Raw genomic sequence first — 25,335 nt, 5'->3', positions numbered from 1 at the left:
AATCCAAAGCATGATGCGCATGCTTGTGAGCAGATTAGGCACACAAAGTCATTTGGTGAGCGTCTTGGCAGCTATAGCAGTAACATGATGGTTTTCTCTTGCAGCTAACAGTTGATGATTTCTGTCCTCATCAAAGGCTTGGAGAGCTCGGAGTGTTGTATGTTGCCTTGCTGATCTATTTGACGGAGCCTTCTCGAGATCATCTAGTTTTATTGCACCAAAGTGTATGCTGTTCTTAATGCTGTCCTTGTAGTGCTGTCTGGCGTGGCCTTGATTCCGGTGTCCTTGTGCCAATTCTCCATAGAAAATTTTTCTGGGGAGTCAATGTTCAGGCATCCTAATGATTTGTGCAACCCAACGTAGTTGGGCTTTTATCACCATCGCCTTGATGCTTGTGGCATTTGACTTTTGGAGAACCTCCAGGTTGGTAATTTTGTCTTGCCAGCAGATCCCCATAATGGTGCAGAGACACTGCATATGGAAGGCCTCTAGCTGTTTGATATGCCATTTGTATGGTGTCCAGGTCTCATAGCCATAGAGGAGAGATGCGAGCACACAAGCCTTGTAAAGTTTTATTTTTCTTGAGAGGGTTGTGCTGTGAGATTTCAGGACTTTCTTGTGTAGCTTTCCTAGTGACTGAGACGCTCTCTGTATCCTGTTTGTGATCTCTTTGTCAAGAGATCCATCACTGGAAATGTTGCTGCCAAAATAGGTAAAATTGTCAGCTTGCTTTAGTTGGATTCCACTAATTGATATGCTAACGGGATATGGCATGGAGTAGTGAAGATGATTGATGCAACGCCACATTTTTCTCCAGGCTGATTGTTTTTGGGCGCTTCAGCGAAGCGATCTGCAATGTACTGGAGATCTCCCTCTGTGTGTGCTAAGAGGGCACAATCATCTGCAAAGTGTGCTTCTCTTATTAGTAGTTCTGTTATTTTTGTTTCTGCTTTAAGCCTTATAAGATTGAAGACTGAGATGTCGTGTCTGTACCTGATGTATATGTCTCTGTTGAGCCTGTCTGTAGCATGGTTGAGAACTTGAGTGAAGAAGAGGTTGAACAGTACAGGAGGAAGGACATCACTTTGTTTGACTCCATTTGAAATGGGAAAGGAGTCAGTGAATCCACACTGAGCCTCAGGTAGATTGGCTTCCGAGACAGTTTAGGAGGACAAGAGCAAAGATTTTTTTAGTGACAGTGATAGGAGAGAGATCCCATGGTAGTTATCACAGACCATTTTGCTGCCTTTGTTTTTAAATAGAGGAATAGTTGTGGCATCTTTGAACTCTTGTGGCATTTCTTCGTTGTCCCAGATGTCAGTAAGGATCTTCTGGAGTGTTGTTGACATCTTTGGACCAGGAGATTTATATATTTTTGCTGGTATTCCATCTCTGCCTGAGGACTTTCCTGAGGTCATCATACTGATTGCCTTTTCGGTTTCTTCAAGTGAGTGTGGTGAGTCAAGGTGGTGCTGAATAGGGTTTTGAGGTATCTGGTTAATAGCACTTGTTTCAATTGAGGATGGTCTGTTCAGTAGTTGGCTGAAGTGTTCAACCCATCTCTGTTCTATGCCATGTTTGTCTTTGATGACTGTCCAGCCATCATGAGTGAACCTGTGCTCACCTTTGAAGGTCCATAGACTAGCTTGAAAGAATCAAATAACTTGTTTAATTTGTTTCTGCATACCTTTGAGTGTTTTCTGCTACCTTCTCCCACCATTTATCTTGTATTGAGTGTAGCTGTCTCCGTGTGTTGCTTTGAAGGTGTTTGAATCTGTCTCTCTTTGGGGTGGACTGAATATTATTTTCCCAGTTTTGGAAAGCCTCTTTTTTCTTTTTCTTTCAAGAGTACTGTGATTTCCTCCTCATTTTCATCAAACCAGTCGCCGTGAGCCCTTTTCTTCTGTCTGAGGACGTCAGTTGCAGATTTTTGTACTTGTGACATTCTGTACCTTGGGGGAACACCCTGCACCCCCATGTCCATCCTTATAATATGATTGTGTGGTATCCAGTGCAAAGTTTGTGATGTTGGGTGTCTTTGGAAGGCTCATGATGCACTGAGCATAGTTATTATAGTAGTGTTATAGGTTGCAATTTCATGTACTTATGACGCTGAAAATGTGTCCTTGTGGCTTAAAACAAGCCTAGGCAAAGCTTTCCAGGAGCAGAGGGGCAGTTCCCTTGATGAGGTGTGACAAGCCCAGCCCAGCCTCACAGGAGCAAAGGACACTGGCCTAGGCAGCAACAAGGGATCTGTTGGACTCTCAAGTGAGTCGCTCCCCTTCCCTTGGTCAGTTTGGGACTACGATGAGATAATGCTCACCTGACTCTGAAGGGGGGGTGGGGCAAAACCAAGAGGGAAGAAAGAACATGATAAAAGGGAGATACATTTGCCATGCTCTCTCTCTTCCACCTCCATCTACTGACACCACCACCACACAACTGAAGCACTGATCAAAGGGGAGAGCCTGGCTGAAGGGCAACCAGCCAGCCTGTGGTGAGAAGCATCTAAGTTTGTAAGGGCACTGAAAGTGTTAAGATCAGTTTAGAATGCGTTTTGCTTTTATTTCATTTGACCAAATCTGACTGGTTGTGCTTTGACTTGTAATCACTTAAAATCTATCTTTGTAGTTAATAAATTTTGTTTGTTCTACCTGAAGCAGTACATTTGGTTTGAAGTGTGTCAGAGACTCCCCTGGGATAACAAGCCTGGTACATATCCATTTCTTTGTTAAATTGACAAACTCATATAAGTTTGCAATGTCCAGAAGGCATAACTGGACACGGCAAGATGGAGGTTCCTAGGGTTGTGTCTGAGACTGGAGATATTGGCTAGTGCCATTCAGTTGCACAGTCCAAGCAGTGGCTGACCAAAGGTCCTCACTCATGTAGCTAGGAGCAGCTTACATGCTAGAGGCTGTGCGTGAACAATGCAGGAGTGGGGGTTCTCACAACAGAGCAAGGTAAGGCTGGCTCCCAGAGTCGAAGATTGAAGTGACCTAGTAGATTACTGCTCCAGATAACACCAGGGAAACGTCACAGTACTGTGTCTCTGAATTCCTCCCATGAAACAAGGTTATCACCAAGGTTGGTTTCTAGTGCACTTTGTAGCTTGTCTCGATAGGATGCATGATTTAGTTCAGCAATATCCGGGGATGTCTTGATTGTTTTTGACATTTGAGGCGTGTGGCTACAATGCGTACATTTAGTATTGACCTAATCATTCTATGATCCATCCAGCATTCTGCTCCATCCACACATGGCTCTGGTGATCCAGCCATCCTTTATGTCACATTGTCGGACAATGATGTAATCTATTAGATGCCATTGTTTGGGGTGCATCCATGTAGTTTTATATTTGTCTGCCTGTCTGAAGATGGTATTTGTAACGGTTAGGCTATGTTCTGCACACTTGCTTAGGAGTAGGAATTCATTTTTCGAATGCCATTTTTTCCAATGACATTTTGCCAGTTGTTATCTTTACCTGCTTGTGCATTGAAATCTCCTACGATGATTAGTTTATCACTTTGAGGTGTTGACTTGATGAGAGAGTCAAGATCAGAGTAGAACCATTCCTTAGCATCATTAGGGCTTGTTAAGGTGGGCGCATGCACTGATGATGGTAGCAAATCACGACTTATTTAGCAGTAGCCCGAGTTTCATGAGTCTTTCATTGATACCTGTTGGAAAGTCTTCAAGACATTGCAAGAGTTTGGTCTTGATGACAATTCCCACTCCATGAATTGTGGTTCTTTTCCCTTCCAAAAGAAGGTGTAGTCCCCAGCTGGTTCTGTAATAAAGCCCTCGTCTACCAATCTGGTTTCACTGAGCACTGCAATGTCAATATCAGACCGGGCTAGCTCTTTTGAAAGGAGAGCTGTTCTTTCAAATTGAGAAGTATCATCTTTGTCTATCATAGTCCTGATGTTTCACGCTGCAATCTTTTGTGCTTTTTTAGTTATCTTTGGTTTTTGACCGCGCTGAGGATGATCCACCAACTTGCGCTGACTGAATCTGATTTGGGCAGGCAATGTTTGAGGCACCTTTTCTAGCCCCATTCCGTACAAAGGGAGAGCAGTGCAATCCTAAAAAGGGCTGCTCTGTCACCTGGCATGTTGCTGAGCTTCCCTGCTGCCCTTGGGTTAGGGATGGGCCACCAGTGTCCCGGGCCACCAGAGTAGCAGCCGTGTTAGTCTGTATTCCCACTGAATGCATCCGATGAAGTGAGCTATAGCTCACAAAAGCTTATGCTCAAATAAATGTTAGTCTCTAAGGTGCCACAAGTCCTCCTATTCTTTTAGCTGTAGTGGATAGCCATGACTTCTATAGTACCCCATCATGCCTTCCACAATGTGTTGCTGCACTGCTTTTCAAGCTGTTGGACCAATATACAGTCTCTTCCTCCTTGGCTACCAGAACGGTCTTTGTATGCTTGAGAGGACAATCCCTAAATCACCATCAGTTTCCACACTTCCTGGTACCCTCACCTGGTTTAGCCCACCTGCCGAGGTAGCTTACCAGGGTGTGGCCATTGTCGCATACTTACTGCTATATGGAGTCACGGGTGAGAGCTGGGTGTACAGTGAGGACCAGAGAGGAAAAGAACCACTCAAGGAGTGTGGCATTATTTTGGGGGTAATTAATGTGGAGTTTCCAAAGAGACACTGTGGAGGTTTGGAACTGACAGCTCAGGTATCTTGACTCCTGAGGGAAAAGAAATGTGTAAGCTGCCAGGGTTGCTAATGTGGATTCTAGATTATTCTTGGCTCATGAGGTGGCAAAAGTTTGCATGAGAGCAAGGAGTAAACCAAGACAGACCCTGCTCGCTCCTGGATGCTGACCTTGCTGCTGAACCCAGCGACGCCCTGCTCGCCAGGGAACCCGCTCCTGCCATGGACCTGCCAGAGGCCACCTACCTAGAGGGGGCAGAGGACACCCTGCTGTTCCAGGTACACCCTGAGGGGAGGGGAGGAAGTGGTCCAGGGGCAGCCGACCTTGGTCTGCCTGCAGCTTTTGCGTGAGGCACAACCAGCGTGTTGTGATCAGGATCCCTGCTGACCCAGCGGCGGACCACTCTGCCACTGTTAAGGCACTAGGTTGGGGTCCAATGGAGTAGGGTGGGCCAGGACCTCACCTGCCACCCCATCCCTGGGGTGGCAGCCTCCCCTCGCCAGGCCCAGTGGCCTGCATGTGTTGATTGTCTCCTGGAGTTAGGATGCCCAACCCCTGGGGTTTCCTCAGACTCTGCTACAAGAGCTCAGAGCTAATTGACTTCTGGGTGTTCTCTGCCTCTGAACCAAGAGGCCAGAGCTAGTTGACTACTGGGTGTGCCCTTCTCTACATTGAGCGACCAGGACTAATTGACTGCTGGCTTGCTCTGTCTTTGCACTGAGAGACCAGGGCTGATTGACTCCTGGGCTTGCTCTGGCCTTACAACTAGAGCCCAGAACTAAATGACTGCGGGTCTTGTTCTGTCTCTGTCTCCAGAGGCCAGAGGAAATTGACCACTGTGTGTGCTCCTCCCTTGGCTGAAGGGCCCGGGGATACTAGTAGCCTATATGGGCTCTGAGCCCTGCTGTTATACCAATAAAATAAAAATCAGCAGGATCTTATTAAAGGGGAAAAGGCAAAATACCACATTTATTGTGAACACAGAAAAAATCATAGTAAGCAGTCAGTTATAGCTATAACATTCCATTCAATCTCATATTTATTCATACACACGCACACATACACACACGTTCTGCAAGGTTGTTATCATAGTTACCAACCTTGGAGTTGCTCATGCCAAGCCACTGGCCAAGTGGCCTGGACATGAGGAGGGAGCAGGGCCTTATCTGATGCTCCTGGAAGTTGGTTTGCAGAATCAGACCCCAAAGTTCTCACTTTCTAGAGTCCATTTTTATAGGAATTTCTTCCTATGCCAGTCTATGGGAATTGCTTCATCATGCTGTTGCTGAATCAATCAGCAGATGGCACATTCTTGACGGCTCCGTGCTGCCAGATGTTATCTTGTTCTTTGGTTCTCCCATTCTTGAAGCTGTTGGGTGGATTCCGGTCTGTCCTCCAGGGGGTCCTCTGGTTATTTCCACCTGACACCTTCTTCAGCCGATGGACACTGGATTCTTAGGCTGGCAGCTCCCTGATCATTCAGTTATTATCCACACCAAGCATCCATCCACATACATCCTCTATCTCTGTTTTAATCACAATTGTTAACAAAGCGAGATGAATACAACAAAAGGCCGGGGAGTCTCTGGGTGCTGTTTCTATTGTTACAGAGTATTGCTTTGAGTCTCTCTGTGTGTGAGTAGTTGTTGTTACAAAGAATTGCTTTGAGAACAGACTCTGTCTTAGAATGTGCTAACACAATTAGCAGCTTGCAAGTTTCACACACACAGGGAGAGAAACAGTACCAAAAACCAAGAGACCTCTTAATTAGTAATACCTTGGAATTTAAACTATGGGGAATCAAACTCATTTGTGATTTTAATACAGAACTTCTTTAATATGATTCAACACTGCCATAAGGGCCCAGAGACCATAGACTAAGCTGTGCACGGCTTCTGCATGCAGGGCTCGAGGGGTATAAGCACCTGGCTGTTTGGCCCGTTAGCCCGGTTGGGACGCTACGCCTAACTCTAATTCCCCTGACACTAGGCAGCGGTCTGACGACTTAGTGAGGCGGTGTGGCCTCCCTCCGACCCAGAGCGGCAGGGACAACAGTGCCACCACTACAGTAGTTTATTTACATTGTTTTTATCCCTCCACCAATACATATCAGCGTCTCCATGCCTTCACACACTGTATCTCAACTTTCAAAGCTCTTCTTTAAAATAGGCGGGAGGGTAAGGTGTCACTATTGAGAGGACACCCTTTGTCACGCTCGCCTAACCTTCTGTTTCTCAAACACTCCTTGTTGGCTCATCTCCTGTTAGTCACAAAGTGTTAAATTGTCTCATCCCACACAAAGAGGAGGAATTTTGATCTAGAAAATTAAATAAGATGCTTCAGGCTGTGCTAAGTAGTTGCTGCTCTTAACAATTTCAAAATAATAAAATACAAACAAATTAGAATTGTTCAGATATTATGTCATAATCTGATAAGACTCAACGTGATAGGACACTTCATACTATGTACTGCTACTAGTGGCACTCAAACTGATCCTCAGCTCCTACCACCATGAGGTAAGCAGGAGAGGATTGTTATCCTTACTTGACAGAGGGAGAAACTAAGGCTGAGAAAGGTGAAGTGACTTGTCTTAAGTCACACAGCCAGTCAGTCACAAACCAACATCAAGACATGCCTATTTATTGTTGGGAGTAGCTCCCTATTGCTACTTTTACTTAATCATTGGGTACCCACTTCAGTAATACTACAGCACACATTAAGACAATGCTGTGGGCCATAATCCATGTGCCTAGAGTTTGTGTCCATTTGCTTTTGCTTCAGTCTGTCACCCTCTCTATCCCTAGAGCAGGTTGAGTGGATTTTTTTATGCTAGAGGTGGTTGGCAATGTTTCAGTGAAATGATTTTTTTTGTCAGAAAATGCCAGTTTATTGAGACCAAAACTTTTTGTGTGAACATAGCCGTTTTGACAGAACTTTCATAAGGAAGGCAGTTCTTTGAGTGCTTGCTCACGTCGATTCCATGCAGGTGTGCGCGCGCTGCGTGCACAGTTGTCAGAAGTTTTTTTCCCCTACCGGTACCCATCTCCTCGGGTGTGGAGCCCCTGGGAGTCATGCCTTCATGGCAGTGTATATAGATCCCTGCCAACCCACCACCTCTTCCTTCTTACCGCCAGTGACAGTCATTGGAGCAGCTCTCTTCTCTTGTTTTGGCAAGCAATTCCCTAGTGGATTTTCCCTTGTATCTGTAAATAAACTTCAATAAAGTTTTCATTAGTCCATAGTTAGTTAAGATAAGTTTTAGTTGGGGGTTTCCCCCCATCACCACGTTCTCCCCCTCCCAGGGACCAGGGCGTGCCTTGGTCTCAGGGATTCAAACCGTGCGGGTCCTGTCTGAAGCCTATGCCAAAGGGAGACCCACATGACTCCTGTCTGAAGTGTTTGGGGGAAGCCCATCAGACTGAGAAGTGCAAAATCTGCAAAGACTTTCATCCAAGGACTACGAAGGAGAGGGACTTTAGGCTAAAATTGCTCCTCATGGAGGTAGTCTTTCGTCCCCAGCCAGCACTTCGGTGTGGAGCACACCAGCCTCCATAAGAGAGGCTGTGGCACCGATAAAGCACTCAGACTCCAGAGACCATTGGGAGCACCACTCCCCAGCCCCAAGACCTCCTCTGGTGTGAGTGCCCGGCACCACTCCCATTCACCAGTGCTGCACAAGAAGAAGACTGACAGAGGTCACTCTCCCACTAGAGCAGCAGAGCAAGGAGGCACTGTGAGACCCTGCTCTAGCTCCTACTCAGCTGGCACCATCAACTCCAGTCTCTCAGGGAGGTCCATCGAGTCCAGTTCTTGTGGAGTCCCCAGTGTGGGAGTGTCCAGTGGAGGAGTTGGACCTTCCCTCCACTCTGGATCCTTTTGAGGTGGCCAGGGACCTTAGAGCAATGGCAGAACAACTGGCGCCACAAAGAGGCACCATGCCTTCTAAGGGCAAGCCGGCGATGATGCAGCTCCACTCCCCCACGCCATCTCGCTCCTCTGTCGCCGAGGTCTGACTCAGAGGTGTACGTGTCTAGGCGGAGCTGGCACTGCTCTTGGCACCATTCCCGGCACAGCTCCAAACAGGAGGGGCAGCCATTGCCTATGGTGCCATGGCCACTCCAGTGGCAGGCACTGGCTCAATGGCCCTTCTGGACCCCACGGGCCTACCACCAAGCCCAAGGGCTAGGGTCCAGATAGTTGTAAGATGTGTCCAAGGCATGGGCCCCTCCATCATGATCTGTAGCCAGGAACCTCCTCGAGGCCACGAGATAGACACCGAGGCCACAGCAGGAACTGTCACCGGGGCCGGCACAGGGCCAGAAGCCGGCATCACTCCCAGCACTGCACAAGACGCATTGGCGCAGGGGAATCTCCATGAGCCGGAGGGACAGGAGGACCCAGTACCCCGCGGGCATCCTTCTTATCCTCCCCTAATGAGGCAGGGGCAGGCACATCTACCACACTGCCAACCTTGAACAACAGAGCCCATCAGGAGTTACTCAGAAGTGTGGCTCAGAATTTGGGCATGCAGGCGGAGGAGACTGAACCCATGGTCGACGTTCTGGTGCCTGAAGGTCCCTCGAGGGTAGATTTGCTCCTCATTAAGACCCTCCAGAACACTACTAAAGCATTGTGGCAAACACCCGCCTCTCTTTCCTCCATGACCAAATAGGTGGAGAGGAAGTATTTTGTGCCTTCAAAAGGGTATGAGTGCCTTTTCATTCACCCTCAGCCGGCCACATTGGTTGTGGCAGCTGCCAATGAAAAGGAAAGGCAAGGGCAACTGGGACCCACTCCCAAGTCCAAGGAGGCGAAAAAACTGGATCTCTTCAGTAGGAAGGTGTATTCAACCAGGATGGGGGTCCAGCTTTGCATCGCCAACCAACAGGCGGGCCTCGGCCGCTACAACTTTAACTCCTGGAACACATCCAAATTCAAGGAGCTGCTTCTGGCTCACTCTCATTCAGAGTTTGCTGTCATTCTTGAGCAAGGCAAGGTCATTGCAAGGACCTCCTGACAGGCCTCCCTGGATTCTGCAGCTCCATCCCCTTTCAGGCTTGGCTAGCCTCCGTATGCAGGCTGAACTGAGACCACCTAGACAAGTTGGTCATACTCACTCCTCCAGTTATCGAGTCCCTCCTGTGGTGGCTTGACTTGCAAGTGGTGTGAGTGGGAGTGCCCTTCTCTGGGCCCCAACATTTGCTGTCTCTAGTAACGGATGCATCGGCAATGGGTTGGGGGATGCACCTAGGAAGACTCAGGACCTAAGGTCTGTGGTCCCAAGCAGAGCTTTCGCTGCACATCAACATCAGGGAACTATGTGCGGTTTGCCTTGCTTGCCAGACATTTCAAAAACATCTGAGTCCTACCAAATTCATGGCCATGAAAAACTCATCACGGACTGTGAAATGTGGTTTCCCCCCATGAAATCTGTATAGTATAGGATAAAGGCATACGAAAGACCAGATTTCATGGGGAAACCAGTGTTTCTGAAATTGGGGGTCCTGGCCGAAAAGGGAGTTGAAGCGGGGGGTGGGGGGGTCACAGGATTATTTTAGGGAGGTTGCGGTATTGCCACCCTTACTTCTGCGCTGCCTTCACAGCTGGCTGGCCGGAGAGCAGTGGCTGTTGGCCGGGCACCCAGCTCTGAAGGCAGCACCCCGCCAGCAGCAGCGCAGAAGGGTGGCAATACCACACCATGCCACCCTTAGTTCTGTGCTGCTGCTGAAGGCGGCTCTGCTATCAGAGCTGGGCGCCCAGCCAGCAGCCGCCGCTCTCCAGCTCTGAAGGCAGCGCTGCCACCAGCAGCAGTGCAGAAGTAAGGGCCGCAGTACCGCGACCCACCCTCCCTGACTGTGAAATTGACCAAAATGGACCATGAATTTGGTAGGGCCCTATATATCAGTATTGACAGACAATACAACAGCGAAGTTCTTTATAGACAGACAGGATGGTGCTCGCTCTTCTCCCCGTGCCAGGAAGCCCTCAAGCCGTGGGACTTTTGCATTGCCCACTCGATACATCTGGCGGCATTGTACCTTCCGGGCTCTCAGAACAAACTGGACAATCATCTCAGCAGGTCCTTTCACAACCACGAGTGGTCCCTCTTCCCGGATGTCTTGATCAACATCTTCCAAAGGTGGGGATTTCCCCAGATAAACCTGTTCGCAACACGGCACAACAGGAAGTGTCAGCAGTTCTGTTCCTTCCTGAATCACAGCCTGGGCTCGTTCGCAGACTCCTTTCCCCTCCCTTGCCTATAGCACTGCCCCTGGTCCCAGACTTGATAACGCAGGACCACGGCTGTCTCCTGCATCCCAGTCTAGAGTTTCTCCACCTCACAGCATGGAAACTCCATGGCTAAACCCTTTGGAGCTCACATGCTCAGAATCTGTTAGGGAGGTTCTCCGTGGCAGCCAGAAACCATCCACTCAAGCCACTTATTTGGCTAAGTGAAAGAGATTCTTGATTTGGTCACTGCAAAAGGACACTCCATGCCATTACAGTCATAGATTCCCTTTATCCTGGACTATTTACTGCACCTGAAACAGCAAGGCCTGGCGGTGTCGTCAATAAAGGTGCAATAAACCTTTATTCCATCCAGGTTCTGCGGGCTAGTCAGGATTCGCTAATCCCATGGTTGGCGACTTCTTCAAGGGACTAGATAGACTGTACACTCAAGTTAGACAGCCAATCCCCCTCTCCCCCCCCCCCATTGGGATCTCAACCTGATGCTCGCAAGGCTGATGGACCCTCCTTTTGAGCCCCTAGCAACATACTCTCTCCTCTGCCTTTCCTGGAAAGCGGTGTTCCTCATGGCTATAACATCAGCCAGGAGTGTATCTGAGCTTAAGGCCTTGACATCTGAGCCCTCTTGTACTGTTTTTTTTATAAGGACACAGTACGGCCACACCTGGCCACACCTGGTTGCGGCCACACCTGGCTTTCCTCCCAAAGGTCGTTCGCAATTCCACGTGAATCAGGACATATTTCTTCCAGTGTTCTTCCCTAAGCCGCATTCTGGTAACCGGGAATGGATGCTCCACTCCCTGGATGTCAGACAAGCGTTAGCTTTTACATTGAGCAGACAAAGCTGTTTTGAAAATCAACACAGCTCTTCATTGCAATTGCTGTGTGAATGAGGGGGTTTCCGGTGTCATCCCAAAGGACCTCTTCATGGATCACGGCCTGTATCAGGAGGTGCTACGACCTAGCAAAGATACCTGCCTCAGCACTAACAGTGCACTCCAGAAGAGTGGAGGCTTCCTTAAGAGTGTTCCTGGCACAGATCCCCATTCAAGACATTTGCAGGGCTGTGACGTGGTCATTGATACACACCTTTACATCGCACTATGCCATTACTCTGCAGGCTAGAGACAAAGCCACATCTGGCAGGGCGGTGCTGCAGTCTGCAACTCAGTGAACTCTGACCCCTCCTCCTTGGGACTGCTTGGGAGTCACCTACTTGGAATCAATATGAGCAAGCACTTGAAGAAAACACTGTTACCTACCTCTTGTAACTGTTGTTCTTCGAGATGTTGCTCAAATCCATTCCAATACCCGCCCTTCTACCCCTCTGTCAGAGCACTGTGGCAAGAAGGAACTGAAGAGGCGGTGGGTCAGCAGGGACCTATATACACCACCATGAAGGCACGACTCCAGGGGGCTCCGCAGCCGACTCAATGGGTACCGCTAGGGGAAAGACCATTCGATGACTATGCACGTGGCGCACGGACACCTACTTGGAATGGACATGGGCAACACATCTCAAAGAATAAGAGTTACGAGAGGTAGGTATTCTTTTTTTTTTTTTCCTCAGGGCCCGGATGAAAGAGAACAAGCCACCCCAAAATAGCCAATCGCCCAGGCTAGAGACAATCTGTCTCTGGCCCCATGAATATTTAATCATTTATACCAGGTAGAACAGCTCCAACAGCAGACTGTGAGCAAAAGAGTCTGTAACCTGGTGGTTAGGGCTGGGCTCTAAATCAGGCCCAGTAGGGACTTGAAGCTGGGTCTCACATTCCATGGAAGTGCTCTAACCTCTGGGCAATTGGCTATTCTGGGCAGTTTGCTTTCTCTTGTGTTTTGGGTTTTTAAATTTTTTTTTAATTCCAAAGGTCTCACTTTTGTTCTGAAGGGACATAGAATCATAGAATATCAGGGTTGGAAGGGACCCCTGAAGGTCATCTAGTCCAACCCCCTGCTCGAAGCAGGACCAATTCCCAGTTAAATCATCCCAGCCAGGGCTTTGTCAGGGCATGAAAACAAATTTAGAAATCTTGACATTTTTCACAAAGCAGGTAACAGAGGCAGCCCTACCCCCATGCAGCGGGTATTCTGTGGTTGAACAGATAAGGGATGGGTGGATCAGAGCTGTGGCGGACCTGCACAGTTCTGATTCTGTGCTGCAGCAGCTCAGAGGGGCCACTGAAGCAATGTCACAGTTTAGGGCAGCTCTGCAGGCTCTGCATCACTGAGGCTACTTTGGCCCCCACAGCTCCTGATTATGGAAGATATAAACCAGTTGAGACGAATTTAGCCCTGCATGTTCAGAAATGAGCTGGGAGGCTGGAGAGTTAGAGTGAGGCATGTGTTATGTTGCAAAGACGAGTCTTTGTATTGGCCTAAGAATCATAGAATATCAGGTTTGGAAGGGTCCTCAGGAGGTCATCTAGTCCAACCCCCTGCTCAAAGCAGGACCAAGCCCCAGTTTTTGCCCCCGATCCCTACATGGCCCCCTCAAGGATTGAACTCACAACCCTGGGTTTAGCAGGCCAATGCTCAAACCACTGAGCTATCCCTCCCCTCAGGAGTTGCAGGTAGCCTGTGGAAATCTTGAGAATATTCCAGACCTCATACCAGGATTAGGATCCATGCAGGAACCCCCCACCCCCCAAGCAACCCAGAGTTGGGAAGCAGTATCTAGTCTCCTGCACAGTCCTACAGAGGGTGAGACATTTGTGCACGCTAGTACCCCCTTGGGTTCTATACACCTCACCCCTGTCCGCTGTCAGGCATACACAGAAGAGCCTAATTTTTCCTGGTCACACCCCAAAGCCTTTTTCATTAGTTTTTATTCTCAAACAGTTACAGACCAGAGTGGCCACGTTCTTGGGTGCAGAGAAGTGTGTGTGTATATGTGGAAGGGGGCCGAGACAATATCCCCCACATATGCTGTCTCTTCCCATCAGTGGTGACTCTACAGCAAATGTGGCTAAGGGCATTGTCATCTGTATTGTGGGAGAGGACTGCAGGGTTTACCAACAGCAGGGAATATAAACGAACTTCCCCCTCACCCCCCAACACTGCAGTCACCTGCCCCCCAACGGAGTGTCATGATTGAGGAGATGGAAGCTCTGCGTCAGCATGATAGAAATGCAGCTGAGCTGCAAGTGCTGTAGCACCAAACAGGAAATCAGTCCCTGCTCCAAACTGCTGCATGTCTTCAGCCCCAACTATATAATCTGTGGTGTGGGATATGAAACTCCTCCACCTCAGTGTGCTACCCCACCACAATCGTCACTCCAGTCCAATCTCGGCATCCCTGTCCTGCCCATGCAGTTCCAGGCTGTTGCTGGAGGGCAGCGTAGTCACCACAGCCTCGACAGTGAAGCCAATGGGAGCACTGGGGCCAGAGGGCTCGGGCTGGAAGGCAGTGTTGTCGTGAGCACCTGGGGTTGGCACAGCAGAGGCCAGTAGCTGACAGGAGCGGAGCCACCGGAAGGAGAGAATGAAGGTGATGGCAATGAAATCCAAAATCAGCTCAGCGAGCTCCACCACAGAAAGAACAGAAGAACCAAACCAGAGACTCCACTGATTCCCCAGCTGGGAGAGTAGCGTCACCACCTGCAAGAGAGAGATGGGGGTAGTGAGAATTATGTCTGCATGGGGACGCTTGTATTCCCACTTGCTGCCATGATCACCCACTGAAAGCATCCACAGCTGGGGCTTTATTCCCATCTCCAGTCCTGCCACAGGCGGAGAAATGCAGAAGTCAGGGATGTTCCTGGAAGGCAGAGGATCATAAGGGGGAGGGGCAGCTGGAAGATGAGGTATATACCGTGAAAGCAGGAGACTCCCCATTGGTTTTATACTTCCATTCCTCAAAAAATATGTTCACTTTGGCCACTCCATTCCTGTTATAAGAGAAAGAGATGAGTGACTCTAATCCTTCAATCCCTGTATTGGAGCGTACGCTCCTTAGCCTGCACGTATGCCAAACCTGCAGTTCCCCCATCTGCCAGCCCACTTAACACTCAAACCTGCAGTCTGCCCAAAATCCAGCGCAGCTGGCCATACCTACAGCTTTCCTTTGAGATTCCTGTGTGATATCCCAGATTTAGGATCCCTCAAACCTATGACACCCACAAACTCCCACCCAACCCCCAAGCTTTTATCACTCCCACACACTTCAGTGCAGGGGCGTGTGCAGGAATTTAAATTTGACCCCTTTGGGGGGGGCACAGAAGCTCACTCTCCCCAGCCCCAGGAGTAGCTCACTGCCCCCGTTCCCTATCTCTGGGGCTGCGACATGGAGAGAGAACTCCTTCCCCCACCCCTGGGGCTGTGGCTCTCTCCCTGCGAGGGGAGTACTGTGTCCCTCGGTGATTATTAGGGGGCCCTGTGCCCCTGCTTGACCCCTACCCCTTGCGCACGCTCCTCCTTTGGTACAACAGCTCCAAACTTACTACTGCACCAGACTCACGTCATCTCCCGAACTTTTAGAATACCTCCACATTTTCAGTTTGATTCCCCAAATTCACAATCCCAGCCCAAGGCTTCACCTCATTACATCAGTCCCTTGTCCAGGGATCCTCCCAATTGTTCTGTCAATCTCTAGACCTGGCCCCCTAAACTATTCCCCAAATCACCACTGGATCAAGTCCATTGGTCTGGTTCCAGGCCCCTGACAACACTCCTACCCCATTACTAGGCAAGACTGTGGGCCTGGTCCCAGGCTCCTGAAACCTTTTGTCTTCCCCCTCACTAGGTCTGTCTCTAGGTCTAGCCGTAGGCCCCCAAATTTCCACCTATCTCCATGACCGGGTAAGTCAGGCTCTCCTGTCTCCCCATCACTGGGTCATTCTTCCTGTCTGGCCCTGCACTCCTAGACCCCTGCTTCTCTCCCTACCTGATTTGATCTCTGTGCTTGGTCCCAGGCCCCTGATCACCCCCATTCCTCCATTTCTACCCATCATTGGTTCATCTGGGCGCAGGCCTCAACCCCCTGACCCCACTATCACTGGGTCCCATCTCTGGAGCTCTCACCTCTTGGATGTGATATTGTACTTATTCTGTCGGGACAGCATATGAAACACCCAATCCTGAAAGAAAAGCACAAAAAGCATTATAGATATACACCACTCTGTGATCCCAGCCTCCCCTTGTTGAGGGTTAATAAATGGTGGGACAGGTCTGCAGCCTGGGTCTGGTGGGATTACCACAGGAACCAATATCCTTACCTCGGAAACAGAGGAAGGCCAGTGGGAGTGTCCAGCTGACAGCTGATATTCAGTCACCCTGGAGGAAGACAGATCTATTCTTAACAGGAAGGACTATTGGATCCACAAAGTCCAGTCTCAGCACAGCAACCTCAACAACAGGGAACTTTCTCCAGATCTAGCACTTCTGCCCTACTCCTTACAGGGCTGCCTCCTGAATGTAGCCAGACTGCAGTATCCAGGAGCTCTCCCCCCAGCCAGCATTTTTGCCCTACTAACTTTGCTTCCCGCTGGGAGAGACCAGATTGAAGTCTCTGTGTGGATGTTTAGTTGATCAAACACTATTTGCCCCACATAATTGAATACTTGGTTTGGCAAATCAAATTCTCAGCCATTCAGTCAGCTCTCCGGATGAGACACACATAGGACTGGAAGTGATCTACTAGGTCAAGTCCAGTCCCCTGAGATCTCAGGCAACAATGCCATATAATGGTGTTCATAAAACCCTAGTTTTTATCCCGCTGAGACTTACTCGCAAGGTTTCCGACATTTGCTGAAACAGCCCAGAATGTTGGATTTGAATTCGACCTGGAGTTTATAATAACAGTGACCTGAGTAGGGGAGAGAGAAAAGCAAAGTGAGCTCACCCTATGTGTACAGGGAAGAGCATCTCTGGGGAATGTACATGGGTGTTGCAGGCCCAGAATAAGGTAGCTTCCTTGGAGGGGCTGAGAGCTCCAAAGAAGGAATCCTTTGGAGGACTTAAACAGGAGAGTTGGGGAGCTAATAACAGGGGATAATGGGAGTCTCAGTGTTCGGGGTTTGGAATGGGTAGGTTCAGGACGGCTTGGGGATTCATTATGTAATTCCTTCTGCGCCATCAGCACTTACCCCATGCTATCTGCTTAGTGTAGTCACAATACTCCGCTCCAGAGGGTAAGGGATAGAAGTAATATGCACAGCCGCAGCGTTCTACCATACTGATCTGGAAACAGGAACGAATGCAGACCTGGGAGGCATGAGAGAAGGGGAGAGCTCAGCAAGGGAATCCTCACATCCCAGCATAACCAGGCCCAGAAAAAAGATGAGATCCACTCATGGCAGGGAATGGCTGAGATTGTTTCCCAAGGAGGGTGGGGACAGGTCTGGGATAGGACCAGTGGTGGCGGATTACCTGCTCAGTGTAATGGGATGGGTACAGGTTCTGCACCTGCACATCACTGCCATCTTCAGTGCAGTCACTGTAACTGCCCCCAAGACGCATTGTCGTCTCCTGACAACAAACAGCAGTTTGTCAATCTTAAGAGTCAGAGAATTTAAGGCCAGACAGGACCACCAGATCACCCAGTCTGACTGCCTGCATGTGACAGGCCACTAACGCCCCCCAGCACCCACACACTAAGCCCAACACCTGAAATTGTACCAAGGTATTACAGCCCTCAGGAGAATGAGCTATTATGTGCCTCAGGCAGATAGCTGGGACTGAGGTGCACCAATGCCCGAAGCCCTACAATGGCAGGGAATTGATGAAGGGACACATACCTATGCTCCTGGTGCCTCCCCTTTCTGCCTGCTGCCCTGTAGTGCCATCCACCCGCAATCAATAACAGATACGATGGTAATAACCTCCCACTCCTCACTCCCATCTCATGCCACCAACTCCTCCTTGCTATCCCCCTTTTCCAGCCCTTCCCTGATTAGTAATAGCTTCCAAGGTAATGTCCTCCCCCTCAGTCCCTCCCTCTAGGGTTAACTTTTCTGCTCCCCACATCCTAGTTCCACGGCAACCCTTCTGCTCCCTACTGACCAACCTTGTGCTGACGCAAGTCTTCATGCAGGTGCACAGTGAAGCCCATGCCACCTCTTCCCTCATTCTACCTCCCCCTCATACCTTTCTCATGCTGATGGAGGTCTCCATACCCGGACGCACATTGAAGCCCCCATCGTCCATGAAGGCTGGTTCATTCTGCTCATGAACCATCACCCGGGCTCCTGTCACTGTGGATAGCAGTGGGATATAGTCGTTCTGCTCTGTGCGCACTAGCAGAGAGAGGCCTGTAGAGATTTCAGAGAGTGAGGAGGGATCAGGGCCAGTCACTGGGGTGGGAGGACAGCAGAGAGATCACAACTGGGCTAGTGGGGGAGGAGGCAGAGAGTAGGGGCATCACAGCTGAGCCAGAAAAGAAAAGGGGATCAGGGCTGGGCCTGAGTTGAGTAGAATGTAAGGGGGTCAGGCCTGGGGGGAGGCAAAGAGTTGAGAATCAGGGCTGGAGGTGGCAGAGAACTGGGATTGCAAAGCCAGGCCTGGAGAAAGCAGAATCTGGGGAGGCCTGAACTTTTGGCACTCCAAACTCACATGTGTCATGTTGGGGGATGCAATCCACCATCACACAGGGGAATAAGCAGAGCAGGATCTTGGTGCTCACAGTTCTCTCCCACCCCCAAAATCCTCATATTCTAGATATACACCTGAATGGGTTCTCCCCACCTGCTACAGGGACCCTCACCATTATTGATCCCAGGCAGGGATGATGTCCACAGGCTGCTATTGCCATCATTGAATGTGTAGCAGTTCCCATAAATAGGGTGATGGAAATGGGTGTAATTCCTGGGAGAGAAATGGAAATATTCAGATTAGGGCATCCAGGCATGTGGGGCAAAATCCCCAAGAGATGATGAGGGACAGGGTATTCTAAAAGGAACCAGTCTTTGTACCACCCTATGGAGAGGAACTGAGAGCAATACAGAAGAGTAGTGTCTGTAGTGTAAACAAGCCCTGAGAAATGGGTCAGAGCAAGGTTATTTAGCAAGGTGTTGAAAATGACTTCTGAAGCTGAAGAGCTGTTAGATTCCTCATGTTGCTAACTCTGGAGGACCAAAACAGGTGTTAGCAGCAGTGGGATATTTTTATAAAATCTCCTTAATATAGGCCTGGCTTTAAATTCTCCCGCCTCTTCTCCATCCTCTTGGATAAGATATTAATTTGATTGCCCCTTTGGGATCATTTGACTGTAAACTATAACACCGGGAACTGGCTTGTTTCTTACTATTCTTTCTACAGCAGCTGCCCCTCCTTCCTCTTCTTGTAAGGGTATGTGTCTGTGGGCTTTGGTACACACAAACATTGTACCACTTTTAATTACATCAGTATAGTTAAAGTGATACAACCCCCTACTGTGGACTCAGTTACACCAGTATAAAGATCCCTTTGTACAGTATAACTGCACCCGCACTAGTGTATGCACCTGAATCACAATTTCAGTTATCTGAAAGGGAAAAGAGCACAGGAACTATCTCATGGGACTTAGGGGTCAGTGAACCTGAGGAGCCAAAACCCCAAGGGCAGGACCCAGAGCCAATCACTTGAGATTATGGGATTCAGGAGCCTCAGGAATTGAACAAGGGAGAATGCCCCAGGCTTGGGCCCTGGCAGTGGATGTAACTGTTCTCCAGCAGTAGTGTCTTGGCTTCTCCTTGTACGCAGCAAGGAATGCAGAGGTTGTTAAGATGGGATATTGGAGCCTCTCAGCACTCACGCCTTGTCACATGGAACCTCATTGAAACGGCAAGCATAGATGAAGTTCTCAAAATTGGACTCATCCAGGGCCTTTGTGTTAGGCATCCGTGCCAGAATGTTGATGTAGTGGAAACTGTACCACTCACGCACAGCATCTACACCTGATGAATACGTCTGATGAAAACAATCCTCATTGGTCTCGTTGCACTGCAAGAGAAACATCAGCCATCTCAAGGAACACAAGTCCATGAGGAGGGATGAGGGGGTATACTTGACCTCCCCCCGCCCTCCCGAACATGGACAGGAAATAAATTCAGATTATACTTGACAAGTGCAGCTAACAGACATAAGTGAACCCCTCCCCCGTAACCCCAGATCCTCAATGGGAGGGAAACTCCTGGGTAGGGGGAATGATCAAGAGACTGAGGAAGCAGCAAACCACAGTGAAGTTATTGCAATGAGCTGTGCAAAAAATGAGATTGTGTAGTATACACAGCAGCTTTCAATTCTGGAACAGGGAGTCCCTCTGTGTGGGTGTACTTACACCTTGGTATAAACTTAAAATTTAGATCAAACTAGCTACATCACTCAGATGTGCGAAAAATTCAAACCCTAAGTGCTGTAGTTAAATTCACCTAGCCCCGGTGTACACATGGCTAGGTTGAGGGAAGAATTCTTCTATTGATGTAGCTACTATCACTCGAGGAGGGAAACTACCTACTTTGACAGAAAAAACCCTTCCATCGATGTAGGAAGCATCTACACTACAGTCCTACAGCAGCACAGCTGCAGTTGTGCCATGGAGCGCCTGTAGTGTAGACATGCCCTAGCCTAGACTAGAGTTTTTGCTCCTGCTGGAACTCTAGTTAATTGATTGATGGTTGAGTATGCTCTAGAGCAGTGCTACTCAAAGTGGTGGTCTGCGGACCGGTGCCAGCCCACGAGCCATCGGCTGCCGGTCTGCGCGCACATAGGAAAAAAAAATTGCCGGCCCCCACATCAGATAGCTTGAGAAGCACTGCTCAGGAGAATGGATGGAGAAGGGGGACAGTCCTTCCCTAGATCCCTTAGGCAGAGGCTGGGACTTGAAAGGCTTTTTTCAGTTCTTAACAACTTTCATTAGTAGCAGCAACGACAACTTCACCAGATTTCCAGACAGTGGAGGGTGGAGCCGACACTGGTACGAGAGGATCTAATGAGAGATTAGGAGCTAGGCAAAGTCTGTAGAGTACAGGAGAGAGAGGGATCTATTCTCACCAGGATGAAGCCAATTTTCCAGTCACTTTTGTCCACTGGAGGACTGTTCCCCTTCAGGCTTGCTGGTTCATCACGCTTGTGTCTCCTCAGTGGGTGGCGCTGGACATGGTGGGACAGGCTCCTTGGGCTACGTTTCCGGGTGGACTGGGCTGCCCAGTTGCTTTGTACCAGAGACATGTTGTAGTTATACAGGTCCATTAGTGTCTGATGGGTGATACGATCCAGTTCATCCAGCTCCTTCTGGACAGCACTGTATCTGTGAGATGGAGAGAGTGGACTCCAGAGTTAGGACTTGTCTCTATTGGGGAATTTCCCACTATAGCTATACTTACACTATAATACTTATTTGCCTATAGCTAGACAGGTATAAGTCCCCATGTGGGAATAAAAGTGACTTTATTCAGATATAATTACTCTGCTTCCAAACTGTAGTGGAATAGTTATTCCAGTATAGCTATGTAGGGAAATTTACCCATGTAAACAAGCCCTTAGTATCTCAATATCACCTGTAGGGGCACTGGGTATTTCTCCTGATCCAGTAGGAGTACAATACACAATACATATATACCTGTAGGCCCTGGGAGTTTGTCTCATACCTGTAGGGGTTGAGAGTGCACAGTGTGACAGCAGGGAAGGTCAGCTTGTCTGAGTTGAGGTTAAGGTTCAGGTTGACAGGGAAGCTGAAGTACTGCCTGTAGAGGATCCCAAATTGCCAGTACATTAGGCCAAAGGTGAGGAAGAAGAGCACAGACCAGAAGGCTGTCTTCATTTTGTTCCTCTTTGAGCAGACTAAGCGGATGGCTCCATGGATGGTTGTGTTGTTACAGAAGAACTGGAAGAGTTCATGGTATGACTTGTGGAACTCAATGAGGCCCTGACACTCCTTCTCCAACTTCTCTGCCACTTCCTCCACCTTCTGCTGCTTCTCTGCTTCCTGTTCACATCTCCTCAGCCTCTCCCTCACTGGCACCTTCTTTGCCTTCACAGCTACAACCTATGACACAAAAAGCTTGGAATCAGGCAATATATAGATATCAGTTAAGTCTACCATGACCCACCTAACTCAGGAAGCCTTTGCCTGCTGGGGCCCTTCAGCCCCTCCACATCCCATCGTCCTCCACATTCAAGCTATTCCACACACACACCCCATCCTCTCCCACACCCTGTCCCCTCCACACACACCCCCATTCTCCCCCATGCCCTGTCCCCTCCACACACACACACCCATTCTCCCCCATGCCCTGGCCCGTCCACACACACCTGCTATCTTCCCTCACAATCCGGTCCCTCTACACACACACTATCCTCCCCCATATCCCAGCCCTTCCATACACATACACACACCTCTATCCTCCCCCATGCCCAAGAGTCTCCACACACACACCCTATCCTCCCCCACACGTCAGCCCTTCCCCACACACTCCCCCATCTCTCCCCCGCCCCAGTCTCTCCGTACACGCACCCAGACCCCCTCCCTCCTTTACCCCAGCATCCACTCTGTAGAAACCCCACTGCACCCTTCTTCAGAGGGTGGTGTTTAAAAGCAAGGTTAGAAGCAACTGAGTAGAAAGACACTAACTTGATGCATGTTAGCCTATGATGCTGTTTCCACTGAGCTATGTGGACTCCACTCTCCTTGGAAATGAGGGTCTCCCTTTGGTGTTGTCCCCCTGTGGGAGTTTCTCTCTCCTAAGCGAGATCTGTGCTTTGCTGTGCCCTGGTCTCAGACTCCCGGCTCTGCCTCCTGGCAGCTGCTTTGCCTTGGTGGTTAGGATTAGACTGGTTTCTTTCCAGCTCAATCTGGCAACCTGTCCTGCTCCTGCCCTCCCAGCCGCTCCCCGCCTCCAGCAGCTCTGGGGGAAAAGAAAAGCCTCATTAACATCTCAATATCTCGGTTCCTAGAGAAAAGGGAGATGGGCCGGGGTAGGGGGAGAGCAAGGGGTGGAAAAGGGCAGGCTTTGGCGAGGGGACAGGGAGAGGAATGGGGGACAAACAGACACTAGTAAAGCCCCAGGAGTGGCCCATGTTGACTGAGGACCACTGTAGAAAAAATAATTTTGTGGTCTGGGGCTTTCACTGGGGGCTTGGGGCGGCAGCAGCTCTGATTAGCAAAGAGAGGATTCAGGTACACAAGTGTGCAGCCTCAGGGGCCTCTCTCTGCTGAAACAACAGGGTGGGGCTTTGAAATAGCTGAGCCGTTTTAAGTCAAGGACACAAGCACCCCACCCATCCTTCTGACTCCCTGGGCTGCAGTCTCAGAGCAAACCGGTACTGACACCCAAGAGCCAGCTGGCAACCTCGCTTGCACCTCCCCCACTCCCCGCAGAAGGGTGGAGGAAGAGGTAAGCAGTGCTGGCTGCTCCCAGGTAGGGCTGCAGACTGCTCCGAGAGCATTACATTATGTCCCTCCCCCCACCCCTTCTCCTGAGCTGGGAACACAATGTCCCAGCAAGAGGAGAAAGGTAGAAAAAAATGTTGGCAGCAGTGTCTCAAGGACATGGGGACAAGTCAAGGTAATGCAACAGTAACAGCAGCTACCTGAGTTGGGCACACTCTCCTGTACCCCACCAGGCTGGGCCAAGGCCTTGGCTCAGGGCAGGTACTGTAGGGATCTCCCCAGTTACCAATTTCCAGGCCATTCCAGGGGTCTGGGCTCCTAGCCTGTCCCTTTAGAGCTCTCAACCATCGTCAATGCTCTTCAACCCCAGGAGGACGTAACCTGTGGGAGCTAGCAGCATTGAAGGAGGGGCTCTTAAGCCCCAGGAACCCAACAATGCCTGTCATTTAACACAGGACTGTGAGGCAGTAGTATTCTAATAAACACCCTAGCTGAGACTAGAGCATTGTGCTAGGCACTGTAAAAACACTTAAGAAGTACTTGAAGAGATTACACGCTAAAGTAGAAAAGGCAGAATTATTATCCCCATTTTGCAGATGGGGAATTGAGGCACAGAGAGATTAAATCTGTGCCCAAGGTCACACAGGGAGTTTGTAGCAGCCCTAGGACCTAATCTAAATCCTAATGCAATGTTTTAACCACAAAAACATCTTTCCTCTCAAAAATCATTGCCTTCTAGTCCCAGCGCTGGGAAGGGATTGGCATTTACTGGGCTATCAGCAAGGAGATTTGGAGTTCAGACTCCCAGGCTATGTCTACACTGCGTGCCTTATAGTGACACAACTGTGCTGCTACAACCATGTCTCTGTAAAGTACGCAGTGTAGCCGCTAGAACGAGGAGTACTTGTGGCACCTTAGAGACTAACAAATGTATTTGAGCATAAGCTTTCGTGGGCTAAAGCCCACTTCATCAGATGCATGCAGTGGAAAATACAGTAGGAAGAGATATATATATACAGAGAACATGAAAAAATGGGGGTTGCCATACCAACTCTTAACGAGACCAATCAATTAAGGTGGGCTATCATCAATTGATTGGTCTTGTTAAGAGTTGGTATGGCAACCCCCATTTTTTCATGTTCTCTGTATATATATATATATGTATCTTCCTACTGTATTTTCCACCACATGCATCTGATGAAGTGGGCTTTAGCCCACAAAGGCTTATGCTCAGATTCATTTCTTAGTCTCTAAGGTGCCACAGGTACTCCTTGTTTTTTCCGCTGATACAGACTAACATGGCTACCACTCTGAAACTCGTCACAGTATAGCCACTGTTTGTCATCAGGAGAGAGCTCTCCCACCAACAAAATAAAACCACCCTCAACGAGGGGCGGTAGCATCTCCTGCTGACAAAGCACTGTCTATACTGGCGCTTTTCATTGGTAAAACTTTTGTTAGGCAGGGGTGTGTTTTTTCACATGAAAAAGTTTTACCTATGAAAGTGCAGTGTAGACATAGCCCTAGATACTATTTGCAGCTCTGAAAGTTTTTTCCAAGGTGTGAATTTAAACTTATGTAGTTATGTTGGTATAACTCTTGGTGTTGACACTGTTATTCTGCTGCCTGTTTTTCAATTTAGTTTTTGTTATTTGGGAAGGATTAAAGCTATATTGGAAAACGTCGCTCATACACCATGAGTGTGTCCACTCCAGGGAAAGGCAATGGGAGCACTACATCTGTATAACTATATTGGTATAATCAGTAAACCTTTCACATATAGACAAGCCTTAACTCACTGTGGCTTTGATCAAGTCCCTCACTCTCCTTGTATCTCAGTTTCCCATCTATCTAATCCTCTCTTCCCAGGAAGCTGTGAGGGTTAACGAGTTACTGTGTGTGTCTCACTAGGAGTGCTGTCACTAGGAGGACTGGGAATAATAATGGTCATCGCAAAGCTCACCAGGTTTTGGGATACAAAAAATTATTCGTGCAGGAAACTTCAAGTACTATGGAATTCCTTCCTTTAGTGTAAATAACTCTCTATAATCCCGGTTTAATGATTCTGTATTTCTGATGTATTCCACTTTTATTCCAACAACAAAAGT

General features: G+C 49.0%; 2 protein-coding genes across 17 annotated transcripts in view; one reads left to right on the top strand and one right to left on the bottom strand.

Annotated features, from left to right (window-relative positions):
* VAMP1 (vesicle associated membrane protein 1) overlaps nt 1-25,335 on the top strand; it is a 127,696-nt gene that overhangs the window by 14,877 nt on the left and 87,484 nt on the right. The window contains exon 5 of one of the 16 annotated variants that reach the window (XR_013634603.1): nt 1,848-4,949. The exons of 14 other annotated variants lie outside the window; for them this stretch is intronic. Coding sequence is in view for 1 of the 2 variants with exons in the window: in XM_073311060.2 (XP_073167161.1) it covers nt 4,893-4,949 (57 nt within the window). In the remaining variant the exon portion in view is untranslated. Of the gene's footprint in view, nt 1-1,847; nt 4,950-25,335 lie in introns of those variants that run through there. One more of the 16 variants, XM_073311060.2, reaches the window with a different exon arrangement.
* Nucleotides 13,697-22,839, bottom strand: SCNN1A (sodium channel epithelial 1 subunit alpha). Its single transcript, XM_073310954.2, has 13 exons — nt 22,469-22,839; nt 21,486-21,883; nt 20,890-21,145; nt 19,652-19,839; nt 18,623-18,723; nt 18,007-18,170; nt 17,290-17,388; nt 17,007-17,124; nt 16,648-16,726; nt 16,137-16,194; nt 15,943-15,998; nt 14,735-14,810; nt 13,697-14,520 (listed from the first exon to the last, which is right to left on the bottom strand). The coding sequence occupies exons 1-13, from the start codon at nt 22,475-22,477 to the stop codon at nt 14,194-14,196; spliced, it is 1,929 nt and encodes a 642-aa protein (XP_073167055.1). The 5' UTR covers nt 22,478-22,839; the 3' UTR covers nt 13,697-14,193.

This window comes from Lepidochelys kempii, chromosome 1 (genome assembly GCF_965140285.1).
Source record: "Lepidochelys kempii isolate rLepKem1 chromosome 1, rLepKem1.hap1, whole genome shotgun sequence".
In the NCBI taxonomy this organism is placed as follows: domain Eukaryota; kingdom Metazoa; phylum Chordata; order Testudines; family Cheloniidae; genus Lepidochelys; species Lepidochelys kempii.
This window is presented reverse-complemented; position numbering and strand designations above follow the sequence as displayed.

Coding starts and splice junctions, on each gene's coding strand:
- SCNN1A (XM_073310954.2), bottom strand. Junction 16,727..17,006: donor CACTAAGCAGATAGCATGGG/GTAAGTGCTGAT, acceptor TCCCCTACTCAG/GTCACTGTTATTATAAACTC. Junction 15,999..16,136: donor GGCCTTCCTCTGTTTCCGAG/GTAAGGATATTG, acceptor CTTTTCTTTCAG/GATTGGGTGTTTCATATGCT.